Source organism: Betta splendens, chromosome 9 (assembly GCF_900634795.4).
Source record: "Betta splendens chromosome 9, fBetSpl5.4, whole genome shotgun sequence".
In the NCBI taxonomy this organism is placed as follows: Eukaryota; Metazoa; Chordata; class Actinopteri; order Anabantiformes; family Osphronemidae; genus Betta; species Betta splendens.
The window spans coordinates 6,535,553-6,561,901 of NC_040889.2; the positions used below are offsets into that span (position 1 = coordinate 6,535,553).

General features: G+C 43.8%; 1 protein-coding gene and 1 long non-coding RNA gene across 9 annotated transcripts in view; one reads left to right on the forward strand and one right to left on the reverse strand.

Annotated features, from left to right (window-relative positions):
- The first annotated feature begins 1,492 nt into the window (after positions 1–1,492).
- LOC114862740 (ELKS/Rab6-interacting/CAST family member 1-like) overlaps positions 1,493–26,349 on the forward strand; it is a 76,186-nt gene continuing 51,329 nt past the window's right edge. For 5 of the 8 annotated variants that reach the window (XR_008695483.1, XR_008695482.1, XM_029163369.3 and 2 more), the window contains exons 1-12: positions 1,493–1,640; positions 7,024–7,961; positions 8,688–8,765; positions 8,925–9,080; positions 17,376–17,632; positions 17,726–17,897; positions 20,098–20,172; positions 21,323–21,478; positions 21,746–21,838; positions 22,776–22,943; positions 23,029–23,196; positions 25,227–25,364. Coding sequence is in view for 5 of the 8 variants with exons in the window: in XM_029163369.3 (XP_029019202.1) it covers positions 7,455–7,961; positions 8,688–8,765; positions 8,925–9,080; positions 17,376–17,632; positions 17,726–17,897; positions 20,098–20,172; positions 21,323–21,478; positions 21,746–21,838; positions 22,776–22,943; positions 23,029–23,196; positions 25,227–25,364 (1,968 nt within the window). In the remaining 3 variants the exon portion in view is untranslated. The remainder of the gene's footprint in view (positions 1,641–7,023; positions 7,962–8,687; positions 8,766–8,924; positions 9,081–17,375; positions 17,633–17,725; positions 17,898–20,097; positions 20,173–21,322; positions 21,479–21,745; positions 21,839–22,775; positions 22,944–23,028; positions 23,197–25,226; positions 25,365–26,349) is intronic. The other 3 variants (XR_003787053.3, XM_029163372.3, XM_029163373.3) reach the window with 1 other exon arrangement.
- On the reverse strand, positions 20,457–21,404 carry LOC129604532 (uncharacterized). The gene is made up of 2 exons (XR_008695484.1): positions 21,294–21,404; positions 20,457–20,859 (listed from the first exon to the last, which is right to left on the reverse strand). It is a non-coding gene; the product is annotated as an uncharacterized LOC129604532 (long non-coding RNA).

The following is a 26,349-nucleotide window of genomic DNA, read 5'->3' on the forward strand; positions in this document are numbered from 1 at the left end:
GTTTTTGGAATTAGTAAGTTAACAGTGTCATCTAGTGGACGACAATTGGAATTACACAATCGTCCCTCTGACCAGAAGGTGGTAGTGTTTTTCAACTAATGTTCAGTATAAAGCAAAAAGGAAACAATAAGGATGGAGCATCATGGAACTGCAGATCAAATACAGTAGACATGTAGTTTTGCATTAGCCTTACAGGTTATGTAATGTGCTTTCAGTGCATTTAAGTCGTGATCAATCATTAATAATGCACTAAATAAATGAATTAGTTTGGATGTTGTTATTAAATTTGAATTTATTGGATATTATTAATCCAGAGCAGGTCAAAAAAAGGAGGAAGAACGCAGAGCTGAGGGCTAGAGAACCCATAGACGAACCTCTCACATATGTAAATAGTTTGTAAATACAGTCTGATAGTGTGGTGAATGCTGCACGAGCGTCCTGGTGTTCTGCCTGTTGAGACATCATGCGTTTGATCTACATGAGGCCATTGCTTTTGCCTCCACAGTTCGGCCAGATTAACGCTTGGGTTGAATTCTCTGTCAGTGACTGACTTTGATGGAGTAATATTAGAAAAAAAGTCTTTACAGTCATCGACCCCAGGAATTACTGGACGACCACTCCTGGTGTGTTTCTCTCCAGGGGAACTTCAGCCAACAAACTATTTATACTTCAGCTGTGTGACTGACTGGCGCCCAGGGAACTGGGACCCTGTGTATGTGCGTTTGCATTTATTCAGCATCTAGTTGGAAAGATTTTGATTAAATGCAATAGTCTCTAAGATAAGCAGGAAAGAAAGGGACCTGTGCTATAGGGGAATCCCCTATCATCTATTCAATCTGCCACACACCCTAGAATGATACTGTATGTAGGTCGTTTACTCATCAAACACAGTGAAGCGTGAACATGCCATAGGCCTCAGCAGAATAAGCATCGCACTAATCAGACAAAATGCCCCTTCAGTAAATATAAACAAATGGCTGCAAATGATCTAGTAATATTATAAATATTTGCTTTACATTTTACTTAAGGATGAAACGTAAATCCACAAAAGACACAGTTCTGAATATTATGGCCAAATTCTGGTTACCTGCAGACTCCTAAGGTAATATACAGTACTAGCATTTAATTATGATATTAGTATTAGTTTAGTTTGGAATTTTCTATGTTTTTAAGTAAAAGTAGTAGGACAGTAAAGATAAAAGCATAATTATATCATAAAAGTATAATAAAACCAATAATTCGGTTGCAAAACTATTCGTTTTTCCTTTGTTATTGTGTTTTTTACTAACGTAATCATGGCTTACTGTGCACGCGACTTGAGTGCGCGCGAAAAAGAGGGTGGAGGTGTGTGGAGTGGATGAGCGAGAGCGGGGGGGGGGGCTTACGTCTCGAGGAGGCGCGCTCCACCGTCGTGACGTCACGGAAGTGGGGAAGCCACCAGTGGCGGAGCTGGGAAAGACGGAAAGGAGGGAGCGATAGCGGAGACAGCGGAGGACGGAGAGACGGTGCAGAAGGAGAGCGGAGCACCTCAGGCTGGGCGTCTGTCACGCTACGAGGCGTCGGGATAACGGGGGAGGAATATGTGACCGGCCTTTTCTTTGGGTGTTTCACAGCGAGGCGGTAACGTTGCCACGGCCACAGTGAGTACGGGAACTTACTGTAGCCGTTAGTGTGTGTGTGTGTGTCCTGTCGCACACATGTCTGCGTGTTCGTGTGTGTCGCTGTCATGCCGAGCCTCACGTGTGCTAACTGTCCGTGTGCGGCGCGTGTCGCCGCGTTCGACCGGGAGCGCGAGCGACGGGAGAATTAACATTTAATGGCCGCTTTGAGGTGCAGCAGCTCGAGGTCAGCCGCGAGACCTGCGGCACGGCTCGGTTACGAGCAGCCGGAGGGGCTCGGACCGAGGGAGGGAGAGAGAGAGAGAGAGAGAGGGATAGAGAGAGAGAGAGAGAGAGAGAGAGAGAGAGAGAGCGAGCACCCAGCGCCCACACGTCGCTGCACCGCCACGGGCTTAACTATGACGGCTAATAACACTGGAACACAACATGTCTAAATGCGATTATCAGTGTCTTCATTGCGGTGCAGCCGCGTGCACCCACAGCCACATAACTGCCTCTATGTCCCTATAATGTTCACGGCCAGCGCCACTTCAATGACGCTAATGATCCCCTGTTGCGTTACTAATATTCCTTCAGGTGCTTAAAAGTTTATGCTCCGTCTCGTGCGAGCGCATTCGCCCACTGTGATATTGTAACAGGCCTGACGTCTGCGCTCTGAACTTTTACAACCTTTCCCTAAAAAACGACGCCGGCGTCGTTGCCGTGGCCACGTCCTCCGGTCCCGACGACCTCCAGCGACACGTCACCGAACGATAGCGACTTGTCCCCCCACGCAAACACGGTGAAGTTGGGCAAAACGTGGATCGTTGACATGATAGTGTCGAAATCTGCTGCGTGTGTTTTGCAACGCACTGGAGGGGAGGGGGTGGGGGGAGCGCAGGGGGGAGCTGGGAGACGCCGTGATTTCCTCCGCGTTCCGCCCACAGCTCCAGTCCGTGGCCTCGCCCCTCCTCCGGCAACAAGCTGCTTCCTCTCGCTGTTGTAAACATTGGACACATTTAAATGCCCAGTGCATTTCTCACGCTGCATTTGGAGAAGGTGTTTTATTGGTTCTTATTAGGTTTCTAATCTAGTTTTCAGCAGTTTTCAAAGTTAGGCCACACTTACTTCTATTAACACTGGTAACAGTGGTAACAGCTTAAAACACAACCCATCACCCACTTTTATCTAAAACCCGTCTGCACCATCTTCATACTTTGTTTGTTAATTATATATTCACTTTTTCTTCCATTAACTACAGCACATGTCTGGTTTAGTTTCTGCATTTATTGTCGGTATTTATTATGTAGGCAACAGTGGCTATAATTATATAAGCATGATTTGTGTGTCTACATGTGCATGACATCAGTGCGCTGCTTCTGCATCGGTGTGTTAATGTACATGGATGTGTGTGTGTGTGCGTGTGAGTCACCGTGCCTGTATGCACACGTTGTTTGCTCAGCCTACATCTCAGATTAATTTCCTGTGGTGCACAATGAACTGGAGCTGATGCTATCAGGCTCTTATCAGTGTTGTGCTTTCCAGTGTCTGAGCCATGTTTTAAGTCTTATCACAGATACAACAGAGTTTAAAGTTACAAGTAGCACGGCTACACTAGTGAGCCAAGACAATTCCTGCTTAACGCCGTATTCGCTGTAATAACTGCTAATTTCTCTGAGTCCTGTAGAGCTCATTTGAAATGCATAAATCAGGACTAATCTGTCATTATCATGTGTCGTGACCACAATGGAGACAGTACTGTACATGCTTATTTGTGTATCTGTGCATGCATGCGCCCAAACCACTAATAATAGAGCACACGAAACCAAATGTCAGCACTGCGTGACCTGATTCATCGCAAACTAGTGTGAAGCCGCACTGCCGTTTACCTGGCTCTGTATTTACCAATTTACGTAAAGAAATCTGCTAAAGAAAGTCTTTTAAAATATAAATTCTTAGCGTTTACCTTATTTGAAGGAACTCATCTAAATGATGACTGATGCTGCAGCTATTTAAGGATGTCACATTTTCGGGCAAATGGAGATCACTCGATTGAATATGTTTCAAGTGCAATAACTGCAGTATAAATGCACCTGTGCCTTGAAGGTCCAGTGAATCAGTCACACGGGTTGTCTTCAAACTAAGTGCACCACAGAGACAGACCAGACGTCCTCTGAAGGGGTTGCAACCTTCACAGATGTGATGAAAGAGGCTGTGAAAACCTGTTGATAGTGGCTGTGTTAAGTGTTACACATAGGTGAGTGTATTATAAAAGTAAAATGACTATAAATTCAGAGGAAAACCAACCAAACCCTGGTGGCTCTTTCTTTAAGGCCATGGACTTTTTGTATGCAGTGTTTTGCTTTTAGTGTGAGTATAAGAGTAATATTACTGTAGAGGTGGAGATGGTTTGCCCCCAAATTCAGTCTTATGAAAAAAAGCAGCTGTAAATGTTACAAATCATGATTTGGTGAATGGCGGGTAAAACCCTTACATCTCCATAAAGATTAAATGGAGATGGAGTTTTCTCTCTCCCTTCAGCGAGACTGTCGAGTCGGCAGTCGACAGCACCAGTGAGTCCTCTCCAGCAGCATCACATCACAGTGACTGTGACAGGAACAGAAAGTAATGGAGAATAATCACGTTGGCGATTAGAGCATTGTGTTGCTACTAGGCCAGATCTGGGCGGCTAGAGATCGTCCAAGCCTGCTCCCACGCTGACACGCCAGCCGGCTAAGTATAGGATGAGCGGCGTATTGCATTGTGCAGCGTGATGGACACGCGTGTGGTTGTCACAGAAATAGAACAGGCTGAACACCTTCAGGAATGCTGATGGAGAAGGAGGGTGAAGGCATCAGACAAGTGGGACTTAGGGATTAGAGGGAGGAGCATATGAGGAATAACTCAGTGTATTTGTGAAGCAGTAATAGAAGTAACCTCTGTGCCATGCTTCCTACCTTATGTTCCTACTATTGAGGAAATAATTCTCTCCAATATGTCCATATGTGTTAATTTGACTTTTGACTCTAGTCACGTTATGGAAATGATATGTCTGTTCTTCTATGTCACCACATGCTATATATTTACACAGGTACCCGTACTTGGCATCCATCCACTCTTGGTAGCCTAGTGTGATATTCTAGGATTTTATGAGGCCTAAGACAATGATGTAGGAAGGCAGTGCATGGAGGAAGGACGAGACATCCTGGACCTCCCTGTAGTTTTAGCAGCAGCACAGTGAGGCATAAGATGAAACATGGGGCGTTGGGTTATTTGCAATGTTAGAATGCTGCTTTCATCTGGTTTTACGCCTAATATAGTAGCAAGAAAAACATATTTGGGGGGTTTGATGGAGGGATGGAAAAAACAAGACGTGAGATCCTCACCTTCGGGTTCGGGTCATTATGTTTTTATGATTAACTGATTAATGAAGACATCTGGCCACAACTGTACTAACGTTGACATCCTTTAAAGAGTAGGCTCATTATCCTGCTTTTTTGGATTTGTGTGAAGAGGCGCCTGTTGACAGATGGCTCTTGTGCAGTCATATGCTAGTGTTTGCTGGATCGCATGATGCCAACTGTGTCATGTGCTTCTGGTTTCTCACTGTCTGTTATCGTGTGCTTTTCCTATTAATATTGCTTCTGTTTTGCCTGTGAACCCTCATAGCGTTTCCAGTGCCTCACACACGTTTTTTGTTTACCTGGTGTTTTATTCATACAATCCTTAGATGCGAGGTGTAGAAAACAGCAGCAGGGTTTGTGTTGTGTGTGTTGGGGTTGGAGGAGCTCAAGCCAAGAAAACTAAAAAGAAGTGTTGTGGTGTGTTTGAGTGCAGCTATGTGACACTGTAGAGTGACCTGTGTAGGGCGCGTGGATCGATCCCAGCTTCCTGCAACCCTGAACAGCATGAGCACTTCATAATGGATGGATGCATGTGTGTTTTTTATTGTCCTGTGCCTCACTCAGACTAATACAGCAGCCCAGGAAAAATAACGTTAATCCTAAAATGTTGCTGCTCTGGAGTTGGACAACGGGAGCCCTCTGCGCACAGAGGAGGGCTCGCAAAGCTCCCCTGGGGGGACTGATTGTTCCTTTTTACAAGCAAGCAGACGTCGCTTAACCCCACAGTCGCGAGTACAGACAGGCCACGGCTAAAACAGAGCTGTGTGTGTTCAGTAAATGCCCACATTAAGGCAATATTTCCGTTATAGTGAGAAGTGAGACATGATATATACATTATATGCAGGTCAGCAGGTCCAGAGAGGAGGAGGTGCAAAGCCTCCATACACACTGTCTCACACATTGGCCTCCAATGAAGCATTAGATGTGTGTGCTTTGTTAATGGCTCTATTCGTGTGTGTGCGGGCCTCTGTGTTCCTGTCCAGGTGTGTTTGTGGCCTTAGGGAGACGGAGCAGATGGCCCCCTGTTTGTAGAGAGCTGTGCCATGGAGATCATCAGTTAGAACAATACATCACCACGCGGCTTTTAAAGGTCTGGGTCAGGACCCAGAGTAGGAGGATTAAAAGAGGTTGACTCATTTTTTAAAAATTGGCTCACCGTGATGCACAAATAGGAAAGTTATTCAACACTAGATATGTAGAATTACCTTGTGTTAAAGATAATCATAGAATTAGTTGTTCAGTTTTCTTATTCATGAACTGGCTCAGTTCCCCTGAGGGTGTGGATCAGATGGCCAGCGTGTTTATGCACTGGGTCATGTGTCCGACGACCTAAGGATGACGTCACCATCTCCAAGGATACTCGAATGACCCAATGGCTGTGTCCCAGCTGTAGTGCGTTTATGTTTTGTAGAACGATCATAGTCATTTTGAGTTGCTCAAACCTGACAGTTCACTCCAAGTACCATGACATTTTAAATGCTTCACTAATCATCATTAGAGCCTATTTAAACTACCTACATAGAAAATTATTTTAATTAATTAATTCATTTAATGCTTTTCAATACATCCATTCTGTACAAGATGCCACTGATTGCATCTTTTGAATTGATCTCACAGAACACAGTACATGGTTTATATTTTTAGTTTAACACCTTTGTTTTTACACTGTACACATCGATAACTTAACTCAAATATATGAATGGTTCTGTTTGTAATAAGTAATAATGATGCCAGCAGGCTAAATGATTACTACTCTGTATGAATATTAGGTCAGCTGATTGACTGTTGTGTGCTATCACTCAGTTTATTAAACGAGCAAGATAAGACAAGTTGGATTTTATTGCCAGTGCGGCCTGTGATTTGAGGAAGGTGTTGGTGCAGAGACAGAGCAAAAGGGTAAACATGAACTGATGCTTTGTAACTTTTCAAACACACATTGTGATTTCACGTAATTGGTTGTGTAAATATATCTTTGTTCTGCTGATCACTAAATCTCTGTCTCTTTCTCCACCTCTTTCTAGGTGATCCCATCATCCTGGGCCTTTGTGGATTAACTGGCTGCCTTTATCTAGAGTGATGCCCTATTGATTACTACTTTCTAACAAAGCCCATGGATTACAGTCAGGGGCCTGGAAAACCTTTGATCATAGCTTTACATCAGGATATTCCAAGCCAAGCACTCAAGTAGATCACAGTTTTTTCAGCTGTTACATCTAAATAGCATTTTAGATTTTTCTTCCTGGCATCCATGCAAAACGTTTTGTTTTGGCAGGTATGAGAATGTTGTAAATGCTCTGGCCTCTAACTGAGTTTTCTCTAGTGAGAAAGTTCTCTCAGGAAATCAGCTGAATTCATGGATTACTGCACCATCCTAAATTTTTGATTTAGCTGATTTATTCATTAGGCTCAAACATCTCCACATTCACAGTGAGCCCCCTCCTAACGACTTACCATGTACGGGAGCTCGCGTTCTGTTTCAAAGCTGGACGTGGTTGGATCCAACGGTAATGGGTCAGTATCTGGGAGTCCGGGTCGATCCCCGCGTCTCCCTCGCTCTCCTTGCCTTGGCCACAGAAGGAACAGCGGCAGCAGCTCCACCGGTGGACTCACTGGCTCTGGTAAAACCCTGTCCATGGAGAATATTCAGTCTCTTAATGCCGCCTATGCCACAGGCGGCCCTATGTACTTCACTGACACAGCTGAAGACCCAGTCGGCATTGGGAGCGTGGGCAGTGGGCTGAATCCTTCTCTGCCCAAAAGCACCATGACCCTGGGCAGGGCTGGAGTGAGGGTCCCCTATGGAGTCAGAGCGGCCGTTATGGGGAGCAGTCCTAATATAAACACTGGAGGAGGAGGGGGGAGCAGCGGAGCGGTCATGCCCAGTGATGCAATAGCATTTGGGAGCGAGCTGCAAAATCAGCCTTCACAGGCGGCTACTGTGCCCCACTCAATGAGACAGGTGAGTCACTGCTGCAGCACTGAAGTCAGCATTTTGTCAAGTGCAGAACAAGTTTGTACAGGAACCTAAGCATTCGACATTTGGGAGAATGTTCTCCAGTGCCTTCTGGAGCTAAATGAGATTATTACCACTTCCGTTTCAGTTCAGTTTGCTCAAACCATCCCACACCCACAGCACCATTAGTCACACCCTAAAAGCTCATCTCTCCAGGACGTACTGAATCTGTACTTCTCTGATACAGACCTGCTCCCTTTGTTTCTAATTATTTTTTCATATCTTCTCAACCTTCATTTCCTTCACTGTGTGTCATACAATCATTATATGTAATGTATGTTTATTGTAAATGTCTTATTTTGCTCCCCGATTTGCAAAGTGGAAGAACTGTGCACTTCTACAACTGTGTATTGCTCTGTGCACAAGTGTCAGCTTGCTGCCTAAAATAAGTTCTTTAAAACCAGGGCACAGTCTCTGTTCATGGTGTGCGCCCAACAGATTTTTAATTCATGAATGTGATGCTGTTCTGGTGTCAGGATGAACTAAACATTTAAATGTGAAGCATCATCTTAAAGGAGAGCTGCATGATTTTTTACACTGATAAGAATCAATGCTAATTCTTTTTAATGGCCTACATGTGCATAAACAAGCTACTACATAAGCATCAGTAGATTTTAGAAAGAGAAAATATCTGGGACCAAATAAAAAAAAAAAAAAATTCTGTGTGATCAGGTCAGAGATGGGGCCATGTCTGACCTTCAGACACAACTAAGAGAAGTGCTGAGAGAGAACGAACTCCTGCGCAGAGAAGTAAGGACACGACAGTTTCGGAATTTTTTAGTATTTATTTATTGTTATTATTGCTGGTTGTTCAATTTTAAATTCCACTGGGAATTCTACCATTTTTTTAACACCCAGTAGGAGAATATTTAAAGTCATATTTTATTAATGCAATGTCACATCTTACAGCTGGAAGTTAAAGAGTCCAAACTGAGCTCCTCGATGAACTCCATCAAGACCTTTTGGAGTCCAGAACTGAAGAAGGAACGAGCTCTGAGGAAGGACGAGGCCACGAAGATTTCTGTGTGGAAGGAACAATACAGAGTCGTGCAGGAGGAAACACAGGTAGGCAACGTTTTTGACAACAAATTACTGTATGTGTGTGGGTTAAAGCTAACAGCTGTAAAGTGAACAGAGATGGAGGCAGCAGCAGGTCAACTGTAATGTAATTTTAGGGAAAGCCAGCAAATCACCTTTAGTGCACAATAAAAAAAACACCCAGATCATTTTGTGGCCCGTTTGCGTGGATCTGCCCCGCTGCTGTAAGGCGGCGTTGAAGCCGGGTAAACAGACGCCGCGAGCTGCCTGCTCGGGGACTCCCAGCTGTCTGTTGGTTCAGAAGCCATCTGGATGAGATGGAGACGCAGCCAGTCTGGCAGGAGGCTGCAATATTATACAAGAGCGGCACACATGCACGCTCGCTGTCACTCGCTGCTTCAGAGCGTCTCACGTCGCACAATGTGGAGCCAATACAGCAAGTGCTCAGCACCGGTCCCCTTTTATTTAGTTATTTATTTTTTGTTGTCATTAATACAAAAAAAAAGTTGTGTATGAGAACGAAGACAGATGAAAGGTTGATGATCTTCATTGAGTGAATACATATGCATGTAGGAATAATCCTCATCTCTAATGTCAAAAAGAATTTCCTTAATGTCTCCCACTCCTGTAGCTTTGTATCTCGACACATCCAAGTCTTCTACGCCAAGGCGTCCTTTTCCTTTACTTCTCTCATTATCCCTTCACTTTCCGTCCCTTTAATTTCTTTTTCCCGTTTCTCCGTCTTTTTCCCACTCATCCTCCTCCTCTTCTTCTATTTCTGTCGTCACGCAGTGAGTCAGCTCTCGCTTCCCTTCTCCTCCCTCCTTCCTATGTGAACCTTTCCCTGTCTTCACGCTCATCTTTGTGTTTCAAATGAAATGAAGTTACCTCCCAGTAATTTTGGAAGATTTTCCGCTCAGACCCACACATGCACGCGAGATCACACCCCTGCTGAGGAATGCACTTTTCATCCCCACCTCCCGGCCTGCCTCCTTCTTTACACTTCCTCACCTCCTTCTTCATACTTGTCCCACTATCATAACCTCTGCTCTGCTTCTGTTCTGTCCTCTGTCCTTCCCTCCTATCATGCGTGTGCACCTCCACATGACTCCTCACTAAACTAACTAAAATAACAAACGTTGTCATGTTTGCACTACACAAGTATCAATGCTTCACTGTTTTTGTTGCATCATCACTGAGCTTGACATTATTATGCTTTTCATGTGTTCTGTCATTTTATCTTGTTTCACCTCCCACATAAATACATTGTCTCAGAAAGGTTCTGGCCATTGTTATCACAGTTTCTGGATAGGCTCTCCCTTCCTTCGTCCTCCCTTTTCCTCCCACTGTCAGTCTTCTCTCTCCTCTGTCTTCTGCTCGCTCTCCTCCTGGGCCCTTGGAGCAGCTTCACCACAGACCTCAGTTCAATGGAATGGACACACCCAGTTCTAACAAATCTATTGACAGAAATATTGATGTGAATGCTCCGTCCAGCTCGTTGGTGTCTTTTCTTTGTGAGCATCTACACATAATTCGTCATAATTCTCTTGGGCCACGTTGGAAAGTTTGAAGCAGAAGGAAAGTGAAGAGAAAGGAATGTCTGGCACTCACTTTCTATTTTTTTTCCACTCGAAGTCCCATTCCTTGAAAGCTTCTCTCTTACAAAAAATGTAAACATGTCCTCTCAGAGGTCATTTTCATTCAAAAAAATATATATCAACCTCTAAATTCATGCTACAATGAATAACATAATGCCGCAGTCCGACATCTTCTGCTTATTGAGCATAATGCATGCAATTAATCGTTTTTGAACAGAGGGCTTCTTTGTCTCTGTTCTGCGTGGTTTGCCCAGGCACTGATTCGTACCAGCTGAACAAAAAAAGCCTCTGTCTGTCTGTTTGCGGGGCTGCTAGATGCAATCTATCATCTACTGTACTGCAGGCGAGCATGTGACGTCAGACCCAGCGTGTGCTAATGTGTTCATGACAGAGTGCGCGTACACGTGAAAGGGGGGTTTTTTGTCCGTCATCTCATGTGACAGGTGTGTTTTAGATGGGTTTGTTCATAGGCTGTGCTTCTGTGTCATGATCTGCGTAAATGCTTTTTAAAGGGAATTCGTTGCCAGGTTTTTCTTTTTCCTGCTTGATGTGAAAGACTCGCAAGAGGGTGTCTGTGCCCTTGCGTGTTTGTCGCCAGGCTTACGTGTAAGTCAGGACAAGTGGGCTTTTTATATCCCTAGATGTGTGTATCTGTAGAGACGCACACACTGCACAGTTGCATGCATTGTCCATTTGCATTTGCATGTCTGTGTTTCTGTATATGCAGCATGTGCACATGAATACAAGTCTGTATGGAGACGTCTGTATTAAACCCACCACTTCTATTCATATCATGTGTGTATGAATTTGTTTGCATGTGACAACTCTTGCATGTTTCATTGGTATGGTGAGGAACTGGCAGTGGTACCAGGTATCGTGTGTGAGGTTGTGTGTGTGTATGCACCTGGGAAAGTGCAGCAGTAGCAATTTTCTTTTTTGTGTTACTGCTGCACTGTTTTCATTCTCTTAAATTTTTTATTTTGAACTCAAGGTGTAGGTTTGAAACAGAGTTGAAGCAAAAAAAATAATCTAGTTAAGATAGTTTTGAATTTGTTGGCAGATTTCACAGACTGATATTTGTTGTGTGAGCTCATAACACTATGGGCCTGTTTATTCTGAAATGTTATTATTATATCGGTTTTTATATGAACCCGGAGATCCCATCTGGGCTTTGGTTCAATTAAAGTTGCAAACGTACTTCCTGCTGAAGCCAGTGGGCAACAGTTCTACTGGATTTTAGCTTGTGTGTGTGTCTGTGTGTGAAGAGGTTAATTCAAATGGGCAGATGAAGACAAAGCCTGTTACACCTGGGTGACACGTCTGCCTTCAGGTCGGGAGCCGAATGAAAAGCAATACAGTGACCAAACAGGGAAGGAGAGACTGTCTTCCTCCTTTTCTCATTCCTTCGTCTGTCAGCCGTCTTTATTGTGCTTCTTTCTATTTTGCTCAGAGCCACAAACTTGGTGAAGGGTTGAGATAGAAACACAGACTGGCACTAGAATATATTTTCCACTCTTTGAGCCTGGCAGTGAATCAGGCCTCCAGGTTAATCTGTAAATGGATGCTGCTTCTGATCTGTTCCCTCTCTGCAGTTAAATCATCCAAAGCAAGTAAAACAATCACAGGGACAGTTATTTGCATGGACAATAAATGAAGAATTAACTTTTAAATTAAAGATAAGAGGCTAGACCAGGAGGATATACCCAACAAATTACTGAAAATATATTGTTTGTGTGCTGACTAACTAAGACTTACAGCCACTGCTCAGCATTTAACATTATTACAGACTCCACACTATGGCTTAAGGTGAGTGTGTTGCATTTCTAATTCATTTATGCCAAGCTGTCGCTGCCCTCAAAGGGTGAGATTAGTTTGAATCTAATAGAAATGGAGGGTGCCATTGTTTCCTGTGAGAGGTTTTCATTTACTGTACAGAATGAAATGTTGTCAACAGGAGTTTTTATGCCAGCTGGCTCCAGAAATGCTTTGCCTGGCAGTCCATACACCGCCAAAGAAACCGAGAGAATGAGGGAAGGTGGGTGGGGATGAAGAAGACAGATTGAGATGTAAAGATGTGTAAAACTGGGAGAGGAAGGTAATCAGGAGAGTGGAGGATCTATCAAAGGGGAAAGCTGAAGAGGACGAGAGATGAATGGAAGGCGCTGAAAAAGTAGATGAAATGGAAGAAGTGGAGGAATGGATTAACTGATGGACGGTGATGTGGCAAGAGTAATGGCAAAGAGGACAGAGGATTGAAGAAGAGAATTATTAGATTGTTTTGAAGAGGAAACGCAGGAAGCAGGCCAGGATGACCTGGAAATAACAAAAATATATCAGTCATGTTATTTCTAGACTTCATTCTTTCACAGTTCACAGTCTTAGTGCAGGATCACAGAGGATCTGATGGAAGTCACTTATGAGGGAATGGAATTTATTCAACGACAAAATGACTGCAGGGTTTGTCTGGTTAAAAAGACGAGGGAGTACTGTACATCTGTTGGGTGGGAGCTACGCAGCGAGGGGAGGAGAAGGATTTATGGAGGAGAGTCAAACAGAAAAAGGCTGAACACGCATATACACACACGCGCTCTGCTGGGGAATCTGCAAAGACTTTATGCATTCCTTAGAAGTCACGCTGCTAAACTGCAGATCTAATAACGCTGCGTCCTTGCTTGTTTGAATGAAGTCCAAACAGCTGATCGTCCAACATGTGATGAACGGATCTGTCTCATAAAATCACATCACAAAACATGATTTCATCAGTGGAGCTTTCTAACAAACCTGGACCTGTTCTGATTTTTGCGGTTTCGGGCACAACCTTTGGGTGTAATTACACACACATTAAATGAAATCTGTACGGCTTTGGAGAACTTACAGTTCCCCAAAGCCTGTTGAAAACATGTTGAAAATGCCTGTGGATGGGGCTAAAAGTGACTGTAGAAGCCCATAGCGTGAAGGTGCTCGGCCGTGTGAGCGTTTAAAAAAATGCAGCCTTCAGGCTTATCAAGGTTTTAAAAGAAGTTATTCCCCAGGCCCGTCTCTGAGACACGATACAGCGCTGTGTAAAGCACAATGACACGCATCTCGCCTTCTGTTGCCTGCAGTCTGTTCCTCTCTCCATCCACGGCTCATCAACCTATGACTCATGATTCCTGGGCGTACGCGTGGGTCTGTGTTTGTGCTCGCGTTAGCATACTGTCCCTGTATTCATCCAGCTTAATGTGCATGTATGATACAGAGGTTCCTCCAAGTCTAAAGCTCCAGCCTAAAGGACAATTTCCAATAACTTTGGCTTCATCATAAGTGTTATTTATACGTACATGCACGCATGTGTGTGCGTGCGTGCGCTTGTGTTTTTCACACATGGATGCTCATCAGGAACAGATGGTCTTCAAACCTGTGTGTTTATTTAGTCGGCATGGAGAGATAGGTGAGAGTGAAGGCAAAGCAGGAGGTAGGGAGAAGGTAAATACAGGGAGCAATGGCAGGGGGGAAACAGGGCCAGATGGGCAGACAGGAAGGGGAGAAAGTCACAAGGAACGGCTAGAAAGCAAGGAGGAGACGGAGAGAGACAGAGGCAGGGACCGTTACGCTGGAGAGCCTTATAAAAGTTTAACTCCAGCGCAGAGAGACGGAAAGCAGCACTCAGTGTTTTACAGGGGGAAGATGGAGAGAGATTTGAAAGTGAAAGGAAAGAGGGAGTCAGTCCTCCTTCTCTGCCGACAAGGCTGTTATTCTGTGACTTTCCTCTCTCCCCCTCTCACTTTCTCTCACTTCCTCTGTGTGTGTGTGTGTGTGTGTGTGTGTGTGTGTGTGTGTGTGTGTGTGTGTGTGTGTGTGTGTGTGTGTGTGTGTGTGTGTGTGTGTGTGTGTGTGTGTGTGTGTGTGTGTGTGACTGCAGCAGCCATGGCTTCCCTTATAAGGAGCTGGTTTAGGAAGGAATGAACAGAATTACAGTAAAGTCACTCCCCCTTTTTCTTTTCACTGCTTCTATGCATCCGTCTGTCTTTTCGTCCATCTGTCAATCCATCCTTCTATCGGCTCTAGTTAGCTTCTGGTGTTGTTAACAATATCCTTTTCCTCTCGCTTCTTTAAACCCACCACTGACCCTGATGTTGCATCTCAAGTGACTGTTTAGGGTCAACATTTCACTTTCGCTCCTCTTTGCTTTTTTATCCTTCCCCTCGGTTCATTTCATCTCTTGCCTCTCTCTCTTTCATCCATGCGTGCTTGTGTCTTCCTTGCTTTATTTATTTTCATGCAGGCTGATATGTTTATTTTCTATTCAATCCATCCTGCTTTGCTTCTTTCACCCATTTGTCTTTTTCAAAGTCTTTATCGTCCTCATCCTCCACCTTTATCTTCATAGAGTGTAGAGAGTGTAAATGTGCCTGTTGTCTGGTGCCTGAGTGGGCGAAGATTTTAAACTGTTCATGGTCATTAAGCACACACGCACGCACAGCATGACCACTGATTTCAGCATAATGTTGTCTGCTTATGTGTGTAACTGTGTGGGCATTAACATGCACTGGAGTGTGTGTTTTTGTGTTTTTGCAGTATCACAGTGTGTGTCTGTTTTTGAAGGAGTGACTCACTTGGAGGAGATGAGATGGAGGAGTAATAATGAAGAGATGGTTAATATTAAAAGTCATATGACGAGGGCCTGAGGCCGCGATGACAAGGGATGGAAACATCTTTTATATTTATGAAGTAACTCAGAATATTCTACCTATTACTTACTATAAGTGTTCGAATATAAACACTTCCACAGTTAATCCTAAACCTGGACACTTTCAGCCAGTCAGATTTTTCTTTACATTACTCTGATCTGTTTTGTCTTTGGCGCTGCTTTTTCCTCAGCTGTGCACTAAACTGATGCTTTTTACCATTAGCAGTTGTTGAGGTACGAGTCATTAATTAATGCCTTTCTTCTTATGAGACAGTGCTGACTGTTTTGGCAAGGATCCGTTGTTACAATATGTGGCTTGTTATAATGGTTGTAATTAAATTAATGACAAAATTTTGCTACACTGTCCATAACACAATAGATGAAGCCACACTTTGTGGTATAATAGCTGTGTTCTGTGTGTTAGTGCTTGTTTGTATTTGGGAGCATGTCCGCCATGTGTCTGTGTGTCTGTTTTGTTTGAATGATAGCTGACCCTCTCAAGCCCCCGTGGGATCAGCAAGCATCTGACAAGGTCAAAGGTGAAGCGGCTAAAGACTCAGCAGAAACTGAGAAGAATAACACACTTCTAGTTCCAACCTCACCGTCGCCTCTTTTCAACCCGTTTGCGTCTGCCTGACACAATTCAATTACCACTGTGTTTTCTCTAACGGTTCACGCTTCCTCCTCCTTATCTCCCTCCCTGTTTTTGTTTCCTTTTGATGGCTTTCTTTCATATTCATTCCCTCCATGGCTTCGCTCTCTTGTGGTCTGGCCTTTCTCAGCTCTACATTCCATACTGTGAGTAAGTGCAGGGCGAATTCTGGCACAAGTTTGTTTGTGTGTGTGTGTGTGTGTGTGTGTGTGTGTGTGTGTGTGTGTGTGTGTGTGTGTGTGTGTGTGTGTTTCTAAATTCTTTATATTTAATCTTTGAAGCTGTGTGTGCGCTTTGTATTAGCTGAATTGCATTTCATGAAAATACTGAGGGGTTGGGACAGAAGTCGGACTTAGATTAGGCACAAAATGAAACTGAATGAACATGGTCAGGAAAAGATGGCAACTCCGTGTTTATGTGTTGGCATGGAGATCAGTGGAATACACGGAAATGGAGGTATTTAACACAGGAGCACACTAAGCATCTGTCTCTTTCCTTCTTCAGGGCAGACCTAGAAATATCAGCATCATCCAGCACCGCGTGTGGGGCTATTGTCTGACTCAGCAGAACCACCCATCAACCCGTAGACGCAGATTATTTATTAAAATGCTTGTAATCACACTTCATTTCAGTAGCTCATAGATTAGTCTCAGAGACGCGAGAGACACACCTGCTCACATGAAGCAGATTTATTAATAAAAACAGCTGCTGTGATCTACTATCCAGATCTTTTATCCCTTTCCTTTTTGTGTTTGCAGGGCTCTCTTGACCTTTTCATTTGCAGCCTGTCTTTCTTTATATCTAAGAATTGCTTTTTTGCCTCCTCTCATGTGTCTCCTTCTGTTTTCCTTTGAGTTTGTTATTTCCTTCATCAGTGTTGTTTGCTTGGAGCCTTTTCTAACCTCTTAAATGTCCCTATCTTTTTAATCTCCCGTTTACTCACACTCTCACACATGCACATCTGTCTCTGCCTTTTTCTACCTGTATTATTTCTGTGTGTGACCCAGCTGTTGAAAAAGCCTGGGGGGGGGGGCTTCAGTGACATCACACATGAACAAACAGCAGCTCTTATTTTGTCAGGTCTTGTCTTCAGCCCATGAGGATAGTGAACCACCAACCACTTTTATAGCAAAATTAGCATTTGCTTTCTGTATATATTTTTTACAAATTCACATCAACATCCAGAAGCATGAATCATTAATCCATCTTTGACTTTCCTTCTTTTTGCACATTGCATCAGGTTCTTAAATCATTGTAAATCATTGAGAATAAGAACTATCAGACATCTGCGAATGCTTTTGCTGTTGTGTAATGGAATGACAAAACCTCATCCACAGCTTCACAACATCCTGCGAGTGACTAACTGTACCTTTTGTAACTCAAAATGTAATTTGCCCCCCCAGCATTTTCAATGCACCATCCAGGCTTTACAAGATGAGCTGCGAATTCAACGAGATCTCAACCAGCTCTTCCAGTCGGATTACTCAGAGTCCGGTGGCCTTGGAAGCCAGCCTATCCCCCCTCAGGAAATGACAGAGGAGAACTTCCTGCGTCTCCACAGCGAATATGAGCGGCAGGTCAAAGAGCTCTTCCTCCTGAGGAAGACTGTGGAAGAAATGGAGCTGAGGATAGACACGCAGAAACACACGCTAACTGCCAGGTGGCGACAGACTTTAACCCTGTTTTAATACCGTGTGTTGCCAGGTTGTGTCGCCTTTGACTTTGCTTTGAATCTGTACAATCCTTTTTTCAGGGATGAGTCAATAAAGAAGTTACTGGAAATGTTGCAAAGTAAAGGCCTGTCGTCACGGGCAACCGAGGAGGACCACGAACGCACAAGGCGACTTGCTGATGCTGAGATGACCATCCACCAACTAGAAGGCTTTCTGGAGCAAAAAGACAAGGAGATGCTACAGCTCAGAGAGGTTTGTGTGTGTGATTGGCAACTATGTGCACTGAAGCACAGGCATGTGTGAGGGTGTGTCCTTGCATACAACCAGATGTTCCTGTGTGTAAATCAAACTGTTATGGAACACAGGCAAGTACCTAGCAATGACACAGAAAAATCAACACACACGTAAATACATAGTGTTTTATGTATATATACAATTTTATGATTCTCTGCTCATTTTTGCTTCATCCTTACATCTCCTTAGCAGTTTTAACTGTGGACCTCACTGTTCTAATTGTTTTATACAACAGCTCCCTCTAGTGGCAAAATGTCGACAGTGACCAACAAATAATCAGAGCTGGAAAAAATAAACCTAAAATATATAGGCTAGAGGACACACATAATACAATAATAATAGAAAATGATGCACAACGCATAATATTATGATGCTTAAACTATGATGCTGCATGGTAGGTTTGCAAAGATAAGCTCTAGGACACAGAGGCACAGAGGTTAACTTTGAACACATACTGTAGTGACAGTCCAGGCTGTAAGAGATAAATACCTATAAACCAAAATATTCTAGGCAGTAAACGGCTTTAACATAAAATGTCCAAACGGTTGTCTACTGCAGGGGTGTTCAACCCTGGTCCTCGAGAGCCACTGTCCTGCTGGTTCTCCAACTCTCCCTGTCCCAGCTAATACTGATCACCTTGACCAGGTGTGTTCAGTCAATCAGCAGCTAACACACACCTGATCAAGGTGATCAGCAGGGAGAGTTGGAAAATCCGAGGACCAGGGTTGGACACCCCTGATTTAGCCAGTAGACGGCTTTAAAACTCCAGTATTGAATCGTGTATAATTACTACTGAGCGTTTATGTTGCAGACTCTTTTGCTGACATTTCGCTAATTAACAAACTGTTTTTGACATCCTGCTACTATAAGAAATGCTTTGAGACAGATCCTCCCATGCTCTGTCCTGAGTGGTTATATGTTTGCTGGGGTGGGTGTGTGCGTGCGTGCGTGCTTGCGTGCGTGTGTGTGTGTGATAGTGCGTGTTGTTCCAGCAGTCATGGCCTAAAGCCCTACTGTCCCTTTCGTATAGATGTGTTTTATGCTTCCTGGCTCTTGCATTAGTCCTTTTTGTTAGCGTTGGTGCTTCCTCCAAAGGAAAGCAGTGATGCAGACACTGCCGCTATGTCCTCCCCTCTGCTTTCATTCCCTCCCCCTCTCTCCTGTCCTTTATTGCTTCTTTTTTGTGCCTTTGCATATACTGCTACACTGCCCTTCTGTGCTTTTAATTCATTTGGTGACTCAGTTGTGATATGATAACAGACAGTATGTTTTTGCATGCAGCCTAGTAAATTGTAGTCTTTTAATTTTATTATGATAGTTTCGAGATTTTAGAAAAAGATGTAGAATAGCTCTCAACAGTACTGCAGTTTTTTTTGTGTAGTAAATTGAGAAACAACGCAGTAGGATTGGATTCATTTCCAAGGATTTGAAGCTGCTACTGGATTTCTTTTGTGGATTTAATCAAATTTTACGCATAATATTGGAATTGTTTTAGGTTCTAAACATTTTTAAATGTGAGTCGAGGCCAAAGGCTACGAAGCTGGAAACTAAACACCGTTTCAGGCTTTCAGCTTAGATCGTTTTCCGAGGTTTGAGGCCTAAACAGTCTTATTGGTCTTAGTACCTCACAGCGTGAAGAATGTGGGATGGACGGAAAGACCCACGGAGGCTAAAAGCCAGCGCTGCTGCCAGAGGGAAGCATCTTATTCCTGCTGCCACCTCCATCCCCACGTCTCCCTCTGTTCCTGTCTCTCCTTCCATTCCTATTCCGCCTACTTTCCATGTGTCTCCCCAGTTTCTACCCTCTCCTCCCTTCTCCCCCTCTCGCCAACACCCGCTGCGTTCCTCGCCCTCCTTTCCTGTGGCTTTCTCTCCATCCCACCGTCAGTCCAGCCATCCAGTCATCCTTCCATCCCCCTGCCCTCCTCACCATCCGTCTTTTGTTATCACCTCCTCTGTTCATCCTTCCCTCCAGCACTCGCCTTCCTTCCCTGCTCCCTCTCCGCGGCCTACGCCCACCATCCAGCCCTCCCTCCATTCTTTCCCTCCAGCTGATCTCGCCTCCTCTCCAGTTTCACGACCTCCTCTTTCCTCAATCCATCAATCACCCCATCCCTCCATGTCTCCCGCTGACCATCGGGGTGTGTGTGTCTCTCAGGAGCTGCACAGACGATACGAAGCAGCTCCAGAATCAACGAAGACCAAGGCCCTGCAGACAGTTATTGAAATGAAGGTAAATGTGTCTTAGTGCTAATCCTAATTAAACGTATGCATCTACATGCTTTTATGTAGTAACAATTTAACTAAAGTTACAGTTTTAGTAAGGTACCATCTCTTTGAAGAAATTCTGACTGATGGTGCATATCAAGTCTTTCTGCATACTGTATGTATCATATGTTCTTTTAATGACTGTCAAAGAATCACTATTGTTTGTATAGTATTAGGAATCATGACACATTAACTTTATACCTAACAGTATAAAGTTAATGCTTAAGACTATTTTTGTGAACCTTGGTCAACAGTTAACTTTTTTTATTATTTTCACCTACATATTGAATTTATAGCAATAGTGATTAGTGCTTTTTTTACAAATTACATTTAAAAAAATAAAATATATATAATATATAAAATAAATCAATGCATTTCACAACCAAGCCCAAATGTCGCTCTCTAGTGGACACTCTGCTACGGTCCGTTCTTACTGTATATGAAGACTAAAACAGGTTTTACTTGCTGTCCATGTCGTTTAACAGAGTCCTCCACTAAATGCTTCCATTGTGAGTAACCAGTGCCAAAACCTACAGTCCTCTGTCCGACTTCAACCTTCAAATCTGTGACACTGAATGGGTGTTTTCCAGAGTTGGAGTGGTTTTGCTTCAGTATTCATACTATCCCTCTGCTGCAGATTGACAGGGAAGGGCTGTCCAGGGAAACACAAAGAGGGGATTTTATACTAAAAAAACATGAACTGGAGAACATATGCGTAGCATTTGATGAACTCCAAATGCTGAAACCTCATATTGGCTCCAAATACACATTTGAATATATTTTGCACAAGGACTGTGGATTTTGGCTCCCGTCAGTTACACTGTAGTGGCAGATATGAACAGGAGGAATGGCTGCCACATGAAAACCTCCTACTGTGTTTGTATAGGCACCTGGTGGTTGTTTTAAGACATTTAATTGAAAATTGAGAAGCTATAATTTAACAGGATGTGACTGTTCATGGCAGCCTTCTAAATGTAAGAGGGCCGATGGGATTCATCTGGATTTTGAAAAGCTGCACAAACTGCACGTTGTCCTTTCTTATATCTCCTATGTGGTAGAGGTACTGAGAATAGCAGCTGGTCTTACCTTGACATGAATGTGTCGATGTCCCGCAGGACGCAAAGATCAGCTCTCTGGAGCGTGGCTTGAGGGAGCTAGAGGAGGAGGTGAACATGCTCAAGTCCAACGGCGCTCTGAGCAGCGAGGAGAGGGAGGAGGAGATCAAACAGATGGAGGTCTACAGATCCCACTCCAAGTTCATGAAGAACAAGGTAATGGGCACCCACACTTGTTTCACTTGTTCAAAAGAATCGATGAAATTGAACCAACCTAATGACTTATCAGTTATGAGTAACTATGAGAACTGGAGAGGTACCAGGTACTACTTACCATCACGCATCTGTGCTCCTAGCTGTGATGCTGTGGGGGTGAGTGGCTCTCGTGTGTCAGCTTGTGTCGCGCATGGATGTGCCATGTGTGCTCATCCACTGCAGCAGCTGGTTTGTTGTGGTCACGGTGACACCCTCCTCTCCTGCCAGGTTGAGCAGCTGAAGGAGGAGCTCTCTCACAGCCAATCAGAAAGGGAGCAGCTAAGGCAACGGGCCAATGAGCTTCAGCGGGAGGTGTCTGCAGTAAGAGACACACCTCTGTGTCCATGTGCGCTTATCTTTCCTTCTCTCCTTATTGCTCGTCTTTCTGCTTTTTAGGTTGTCTAATAGCTGCAGGCTGCTTGTCCAGAGGCAAAGTAGAGTCCCGGGAGGGTTCAGACTGCAATAAGCAACTATGATGTCCTTCTAAAGACACTTTGTCACATGACCTTGGTCCAGGAGTCAAACCTTTATCTTATGACTGGTGGGCTTCTCTCCCTCTTGAGCCGCTGCCACCAACTGCTGGTCTTTTATCAACAAGAAGTAGTTGTTTCTAGCCGTCTGAACTCTCCAATTACAGACCCTAAGTTGAGAATCCAGCGGCGCTGCGCTACAGTACGCATACATCTGCTGTAACCTGTTGGTCTTTCTCCTTGCATGAGGTTTCTCTCAGCTGGTGGCTGGGATCGGTGTGCCGTTCTATTTTTTATGTCACTTTAAGTTCATTCACATATTTTACCCCAGTCACCCCATGGAAACGCCAAAGAAACGTAATTATATCACTTCAGATTGTTGTGTTTTCTGTATTCAGAGTCAGACTATGAATCTGTCCTCCTAGTCTAGCATGAGTATATAAAGGATAAATTAAGGCTATTTTTTTTATTCAAAAGTAAATGGTCTTGCACAGCACCTTACAGTACCTCAATCTGAAAAAAGTAAGTTTTTTTCAAAGTTATTTTGTATGTTGGATCTCAGCATTGGTCTCCCTCCCCTTGTGTCTAATGCTTATAGCTAGTTCTTCTTCTACTGTAATTATTATGTCATAACTTCTATATGCTCTATAGAATGAGTTCTCATGTAGACTAGTAGTAGTAGTTGTATTTAAATGCATTTGATGTGAATCGACATGCAGTCCTGGTGTAAATGTGTCTCTCCTCCATCTTCCCTCTCTCACTTCATGTTGCATTTGTGTTTTATTCAGATTGATCAAGCAAAGCAGGACCTGAGTCGTAAGGACAGTGAGCTATTGGCTCTCCGGACCAAACTGGAGACTCTGAACAATCAGTTCTCTGACAGCAAACAACACGTGGATGTCCTCAAGGAGTCGCTCACTGCAAAAGAACAGAGAGCTGCCATCCTCCAGACTGAGGTTCAGTTGCTTTCTTCCTTAATGCTCGTTTTCATAATCACTGACCATTTGTTTTGGGCTTTTACATGTATGTGTACGCACACAGGTGGATGCTTTGCGTCTCCGTCTGGAAGAAAAGGAATCTCTCCTCTCTAAGAAGAGTCAGCAGATATCGGAGCTGACAGAGGAGAAAAGCACCCAGCAAGGAGAGATCACTGACCTCAAAGACATGCTGGATGTCAAAGAACGAAAGGTCAATGTACTGCAAAAGAAGGTAAGAGGACCTAAATTACTCAAATTACGTAAATAAAAAAAACACTGTCTCTATAGAATGCAAAAGAAAAGAAATATATAACACTTTTTGACAGTTCTGTATCACCATCAGACCACTAGATGGCGCTCTAATGCTAGTAATTGAGAAGACAGTTGTAGAAACACAGACTAGAGACCTCAGATCCACAGAGGTGCAGCGTAGGTGCAGAGGAAATCAGAGTGATGTCTGTATAGTTGTTCAACACGCTGTTTGTGTGAGTGTGTCTTCGGTAACACTGTCAGAGCGATGGATGGGCAGGAGTGACCCCTGTCTTTGCTGTCTGGTACGTGCACACAGTTCACCGTTATCCTGTCAAGATGTTTTGCTGGTCAGACATGCCAGAGAGAGAGAGGAAGAAGGCTGAAATGACACAGTTGTTGTGGATGAAATAGATGGATGTTAAAGAAAGCTTCAGGCAGTTTAAGAAAATGAGACAGTAGGAAGCAGCAGCGCACCGTCCAGCCTTCCCATCCCTAGCTGGGTTAGTTTTTGTTGCAAAAATACATCTTCCTTCTCCCCTCCATCGCCCCTCCAGTTGCTGCTTGTTTGAAAAAAGAACCGAAAAGTGTGAGCGGATAAATGATAGAGACCATACAGCAGACAGACATACAGCAAGACAGCGAGGGGGAGGAGAGAGACAGGGTGCGTTTGAAATCAGATGCATGCTAATGAGTTCCTCTTGTTCAATAAATGATGACCTCGGCCGTCTTCAAATAGAATACAGTCCACTGTCTGAGAGCGAGACAGAGACGCTGCTGACTTCACTGTCTAATCTGCATTTCTTTTCCTTTTGCACTGTGGAAGAATTAAAAATACTTATTTATGTTTTATTTCTAGTTTATGTGTCCAGAGCAATCCAGTTCTTTATCACAGACTGGGGCACTAAGACAGGACCAGAACAGAGGCAGTGGCTGGTTTATATGTATACAGTATGTATATGCGTTCACATGTTTGCCAGCCATCCAGCTGTTGTCAGTTCCAGGAAGTGCAGGCGGGATCAAAGCGTCTCTCTGCCTCTCAATGTCAAGTGTGTGTGAGGGAGAGAGAGAGAGTGAAGAGGGGGTGTCAGTCAAGCTGTCAGGTGAATAGTTGATTAATGAGGTGCTGGGAATGTTTTACTGTATGAACGCACACACCCTCCATCTCTGCGGTACTGTAAATGTGTGTGCCTCACCTGCAGCAGAGTCAGAGGTTACATACCAATCTGACTTTCTTTTCTCTGTGACAGCTTGTCAATCGCTTGGTTTCTTCTCGCTTTGGCAAAAGTAAGTTAGACGGGCAAGAAAAAAAACGAGGGCACAGGGAGATGAGGTTTTTTATGTCTTAAGTTCATGCACAGTAACGTTTCCATAAGGTTTCAATCTGCTGCTCTTCTAATTTCTGTGCTGCTTAAGACTCATTATGGGCGCATGGAAAGTGTTGGGTTCTCAGTGTCATCTGCTGATTTTGTGTTTGAAAAGAAAATAAATTTGACGGCTACCAAATCGCGGTGAGAGAGGATTGGAGGAGAAGGAAGAGCGAGTGTTTGGAGTGGGGGTTAAATGTAGGAGAAGAGGGGGAAAGTTTATTTTCCACTGTACAGCCCCTCAGCTCCGTTGTGATAGAATCCCATTAGCGTTTTTACAAGGGTTTGTCGCTTCATGTGTCTTCTACCCATGACAGCGGTGAGGGCGAGGCAGTTTGATTATTGCTATAGAAGCTATTTTACTGTGTAGTGTTTGTATTAACACTCTTATACTCAGCATAGACTCAACTATGGTTTTCAAAAACTCTGATGGGTAATTATTATTAATTCAGTTCAAATGATCTCAGACCCAACAATACAAACAATATGTTTGTATGTAAAAAATCCTGCTTGTCTGTCTCTAATTAAAATGAGTCACCTCTTTCATTTGCAGAGGTTGGGAGTTTCAACCAACTATGCGTTTTGCTCCACATACCGCTAATCGGAAGCGTCAATAACAACACAGGTGCTTTCTGTCTCTCTGCAGATAGAGAACCTCCAAGATCAGCTGAGGGATAAGGAGAAACAGCTGAGTGGTCTGAAAGACAGGGTCAAGTCTTTGCAGACAGACACCTCCAATACTGACACAGCACTGGGAACGCTGGAGGAGGCTCTGGCTGAGAAGGTACACACACACACACACATATACACACACACACACACACATACACACACACCGTCGGTGCGTCAACCCCAGGTCATCTACAGTCCAAGGTTGCATAAATATAACCACAATGAGAGAAACCAACGACCACCCAGGCCATGACCAAATGATTCTGGATAAGTGGAAGTGAACCAATAATCACAATTTACAGTCTGTGTTCATAAATCATCTTTACGGCCACCTGCCATTGTCTCAGCCTCATCATTCTGAAAACAGATTCAGCGCTGAACCACCTGGACGTAGGACCTGAACCAGCAACCACCTGTTGGTGGTTGTGGTTGAGTCTTCAGGCTACTCTGATTTCGGGAAACAAACCAGTGATGCTCACACCAACAATTCACTTCAAAGTGTTTGATATATTTGATAGATTTGATCTACTTCACACTAGCGCACACAAATATTAATTGTGCCGTGACTAATACTCAGGGTGTCAGCTGGATGTGTGAGTGTTGGCAGGTGATGTAGCAGAACTGTTCCCCTCACTTTAATTGCTTTGGTGCCTCTGGATATTTTCCCTTTGTGCTCGACTCCTCTGTCTTTCCATTCTACACTTGCTTTCTTTCTAAATCTGTCACACACTGCTGCTTGCTGTGAATCTCTACTTGTGACTAGCTGCTAACGCTAACATTAGCCATCGCATCTACATATCTAAAACCTGAATAAAAACCCTCGCACAGAAAACAGCTGTTGCACTGTTTGGATTTTTTTTTGGATTCTGTCTGAGTGAACTATTGTTCACTCACGTGAACTTTGGCCGCTATGTTGCTCTATAGCTGGAGGGCGTCTATAGTGTTTTACTGCTTGTGAATTTTACATCTTGTGCCAGAACCTATTATGTGTCTGAAACCTGTGTTGGCTGTTAGATCCAGTTAAAGCTGCCATGTACATAAAGTTTAATGTGAATGTTATTAGTATAAAAATTTGATATTAAGTGACCGTGGGAGTA